Source organism: Cryptomeria japonica, chromosome 4 (genome assembly GCF_030272615.1).
Source record: "Cryptomeria japonica chromosome 4, Sugi_1.0, whole genome shotgun sequence".
NCBI classification, from domain to species: domain Eukaryota; kingdom Viridiplantae; phylum Streptophyta; class Pinopsida; order Cupressales; family Cupressaceae; genus Cryptomeria; species Cryptomeria japonica.
Window position 1 is genome coordinate 575,657,282 of NC_081408.1, and position 4,727 is coordinate 575,662,008.

The window sequence follows — 4,727 nt, forward strand, 5'->3', positions numbered from 1 at the left end:
AGAGAGGTCGGCTAGGATTAGAGGGTAGGTATAAGAAATACCAAAATAATGAAAGTGTAGGAATTAAGAGATGAATGACATGTGTCATGTGTAGAAAAAGATAATGAATTAATTAAATAAATAAAGATTTATTTAATTAATAGTAGAAGTGGGATAATTAAATAAATAAAATATTTATTTAATTTAGGAAGAGGATAATTTAAATAAATAAATGTATTTATTTAAATGAGAAATAAGGCTAGAAGAGGATAAATGAATTAATTAAATAAATAAGGATTTATTTAATTAATAGAAGAATTAGGCTTAGATAATTAAATAAATAAAATATTTATTTAATTAGACTGGACAATTTTGGGTGTCTACATCTTCGATTCCACCAGGGAGTGTATGTTTTCATGAATAGTAATGATAGAGTCAAGGATTTGTTTGCTAGGAACAAAACCACTCTGTTGGGGCGATATTATTAATGAGAGAGTCATTAGCATTCTGCCAGTAACCATCTTCAAGATAATTTTATAGAAAGAATTTCATAAGCTTATCAGATGAAACTGATCCATGGAATTAGCCCCAAGACATTTGGGAATCAAAACCATAAAAGTAGCATTGAATTCCTTTAGGATAATCCTAGCCCCCAAAAATTCTTCTACTCCTTTAACCACATCAGATTTGAGAATATTCCAAAAGACTTGAAAAAATAATAGCGGGAACCCATCCGGATCTGAGGCTTTATTGCCATCAAAGGAGAAAACCGCTTTCTTAATTTCCTCCTCGGAGGGAATGGCCACCATAGCCTTGTTCTGAACATCATTAATGATGGAAGGAATTGTCTCTAAGAGGGCCCTCTGAGAAAGATGATCCAGACCACAATCTGCTAAGAGAAGAGATTTGAAAACATTCCTGGCTTCATTCCCAATCTCATTGTCCTTCCTTGTTTCAATTCTACCAATTCTCAACTTTGAGATCCTATTAGCAACCTTATGTTTCATAGAAGTCATATGGAAGAACTTGGTATTTTTGTCCCCAGCTTTAAGCCAAAGAGATCTAGACCGTTGTTTCCAAAATTCTTCTTCTCTTCTGATAATCTTGTGATACTTAACAAGCACTTCATTTTCCTTCTTGATAGACACCTCATTATATCCGCTGGTTTGGATTTTATCCTTTATTTCCTTTAGCTCAAGTTGGGCTTTGGACTTGGCAACAAAAAGATCCCCCAAAAATTCCTTGTTCCATTTCTTTATATTATCTTTCAGGTACCTTAATTTTTTCACCATTCTATACATCATGGAACCTTTGACATCAATAGTCCACCACTTGTCAATGGCCCTCTCAAGGTTAGGATGGTCAAGCCACATCCTTTCAAATCTAAACGAGAAGTTTATTTTAACAGTTATATTCTCTGCCTCAAAAACCATAGGAAAGTGGTTAGAACCAATCCGAGAAATAGTCGATAGGGAGCACAGATAATGGTTAAACCAATCATTAGAAATAAGGGCCCTATCAAGTCTAACTTGAATAAGATCTTCCCCCACCCTACGGTTGGTCTAGGTAAAATTGGCACCTTGTTGATCAATATCAGGTAGACCCTAGTTGTTAATAAAGTTCAATAGATCCATTCTACTTTCTAACTGAGAGGGGACACCTCCAAACTTCCCTTTGTCATGGAGAGGGGTGTTGAAGTCCCCCATGACCATTCATGTTTCATCCTTAAAAAAGAGACCAAATGGCCTCCAAATTCTTCCAAAATTTACATCTACCGAGTCTATTATTAGGGGTGTAAATATTAGTCAGGAGCCAAGAGGTACCATCCCTTAAATGATCAAACCTAACAAAGGCCAAATTTCTATCCTTCTTAACAGGCACCCCACTAACACGCCTTAGATTCCAGAAAATCGCAATGACTTTAGAAGCACCATCCGAGCTACCTCCTAAAATTCCCCCATCCTTAAAAAGCTTAATATTCTCAACTTTCTCTTTAGTCATTTTAGTTTCTTGGATAAGAACAATGTCCAATTTATGCTCTCTAACTAGATTTATAAGAGCATCTTGTTTATGTGGACTATTCAATCCACGTGCATTCCATGAAACAATTTTCATTTTATTTTTAGGGAACATACCTCATGGATGGTCATTTGAGTACCATCCGCTATATTCTTTCTTGCCTCTTGATCTCTGATCTGGCTTGCTTATTTTCTTCCAGAAGGAGGGGATAAAACCCGTATCAACTTTAGTCCTAGAGTAGCCTGAGGGGTGAATTTCAGCCCCTTTTTCCCAACTTTCTTTCATTCCGCTACTTCCTTACTCTGGCTATCTTCCTTTTGGATGTTCTGGGTGATTGTCTTCTGCTTGACATCATCAACCTCAGCCCACTTAACACTTATATTGGGGGATCTTTGTTATGAGTGGTGATTCATCTTTAATTTCAATCATACTTGGATAAAAACATACTCCTATCTTGTCTCCTGACTTGCGAGACATGGATAATATATTCAATCCTCTCTCCTTTCAAAGATTGTATCTTCCTTTGAGTGGTATTTTGCATATTTTTTATCTTTTCTCGCATTTAATCTTTCTTCATGTGAGTACATGTGTGTTCTTTGATTAGTTTATTTTCTTTAAGTGCTACATATTTTATGTATAATCTCTCTTTAGAGGTTGTATAATCTTTCTCTTTGTCCCTATGCTTGGGGGACATTGATTTATCTCATCCTTTCTATGGATCCACTTTTCCTTTGGTGGTGTTTGCTTATGATACAATGTTATTCCTTGTGTGAAGTTGTTTGTTTTCTTAAGGATTATCTCTTATGCAAGAGGTGTGTATCCTATTTACAACCACTTCTTCATTTGGTTATGTATGTCTACTATAAACAAACCTTTCACTTTGGGTGAAAAGTGTGTTATCCTTTATCAAGAATCCCTTTAACCTAGCAATAGGAGGAAGCTCTGAATTCTTGTTCTCCTTCTTTTCTTTTGGTCATTTATGTTTATTTTTTTCAAAATCCCCTCTTCGAGGTAGATACCTTTGAGAAAAGATCTCTTCACCTCCAAACGATTCTCTTTACAATTTTTCCAATATATCTCTTTTACAACTATCTTTTCCTTTCTTATAACAATTATATATTTTTGGCTTGGATTTGTGTACATGGTTTCCTAAAGGATATCTCCTCATTGTTGAAGGTGTGTATTCTTATTTCTAGCTTCTGTAGGACATAAACATATAACAATTTTAACATCTTAAGGGGGGAATACACATCGCCCTCTTTGTACTATATTTTATATTTTGCATGTCCTATACAAGGTGTACATTCTTGAAACTAGATCCTAGCTCTTATAAAAGATTCTTCATTCCTAAAACTATATGGAACCCTTTTATATGTATTATACGAGGTATACATTCTCGAAGCCAGATCCTAGGTCTTATACAAGATGTTCTTGAAACTAGTCATATACAAGTTTTTCCTTGCCCAAAACTAAACCCAATTCTTAGACAAGATGCTTAACTCCTAAAACTAGATAGTGACATATGTGGCAAGGTGAGTTGACTAGCATAATACATCTTGCTAGAAATTTCAACTCTTCCTTTTTCAATGAGTGGAACTAGCATAACATAGCTCACTAGACTATTGTGACTCTCCTTTACATGAGTCACACAACATAAAACAACTTTTTGTCTCATGAGTATTCATGTTCTCGTGGGTCACCTACCATAATACAAGTTGCTACCCTATCAATTTTATGACCTCTCTCTTTTTCTCATGGATCATTTAGCATAACACAACTTGGTAGCCTATAGAATCCATGTTTTCCCCTTTCTCTTCCCCATGATCTCATAACTTTTCTATTTGTGGATCATCGTTCATCACTTGATCCATGCTCTTGTTGTTGTCATGTGATCACTTGAGTTCTTGTAATAGCATATTGACAATCATATTAGCAGTTGAGACATTTTGATTATCAAGTTCTCTTTAGCTAGTTGACTTGGAGAAATTTTATTTTTAGTACTTACCCCTTGCATTGTGTGTTTTTTGTCTGCCTTTTTTTGTCTATCCTTGCATGTGATTGTGTGAGTTAAGATCCTAAGATCGGGAGATTAGTTCCTTGAAGTTGATTATTTCTTATCTCCTTGTGATCTCACTCATTGTTTCTCCTTTCTCTCATCTTTCTACTTTACTGCGAGTATTTGCATAAGCTCATACTCTAGTTAAAGTGGGGGATAAATGTAACATCATAAATTGTAACTGGTACAATTCATACCTCATGTTTGTGCTCCTACTTTAGCATGTCCTATTTCCATTCCCCCTACGTTCATTTTGGCCCTCTTTACTCCAACATTGATGTCACCTATTGACACTACTGAGTGAGCCCCATCCTAAGGCAACACTCTCATATTTCCTAATTGGTTGGTATTATATGTTGGAGGAATACGGTGTGGAGCACAATGGTCCTAGAATAGGGTGCCTCAAAATTCCTTGGTCCCCCTTAAATAAGACCCAATTTGAAATAGGACGCGCACTCTCTCTCCCTGATGTATTCTAGTTATCATGGCTAAACTTGATTGATGTAGGTCGGCCTAATCAATAATTTACCTAAGGAACCAAGACATCCTATCAATTTATTTTGAAATCCACAATCTATTGATTATATTTGTGCATCCATTAAGCATTCAACATCAAGCATAAATTGAGGGCAACATTTTATCTTTTAAGCATTACACGGCAAAGTTACATCAA

At 35.5% G+C, this 4,727-nt stretch overlaps 1 protein-coding gene across 1 annotated transcript; it reads right to left on the reverse strand.

Annotated features, from left to right (window-relative positions):
- Positions 1–527: 527 nt before the first annotated feature.
- LOC131071027 (uncharacterized) lies at positions 528–1,980 on the reverse strand. The gene is made up of 2 exons (XM_058006727.1): positions 1,803–1,980; positions 528–1,396 (listed from the first exon to the last, which is right to left on the reverse strand). The coding sequence occupies exons 1-2, from the start codon at positions 1,978–1,980 to the stop codon at positions 528–530; spliced, it is 1,047 nt and encodes a 348-aa protein (XP_057862710.1).
- Positions 1,981–4,727: the final 2,747 nt, after the last annotated feature.

What these genes read in the sequence shown, in the direction of transcription:
- LOC131071027 (XM_058006727.1), bottom strand. Translation starts at nt 1,980, where the DNA reads ATGACTAAAGAGAAAGTTGAGAATATTAAGCTTTTTAAGGATGGGGGA. An exon ending in GTTTGATCATTTAAGGGATG is followed by an intron (nt 1,397 to 1,802) that starts GTACCTCTTGGC and finishes TTTTTGAGGCAG; the next exon opens with AGAATATAACTGTTAAAATA.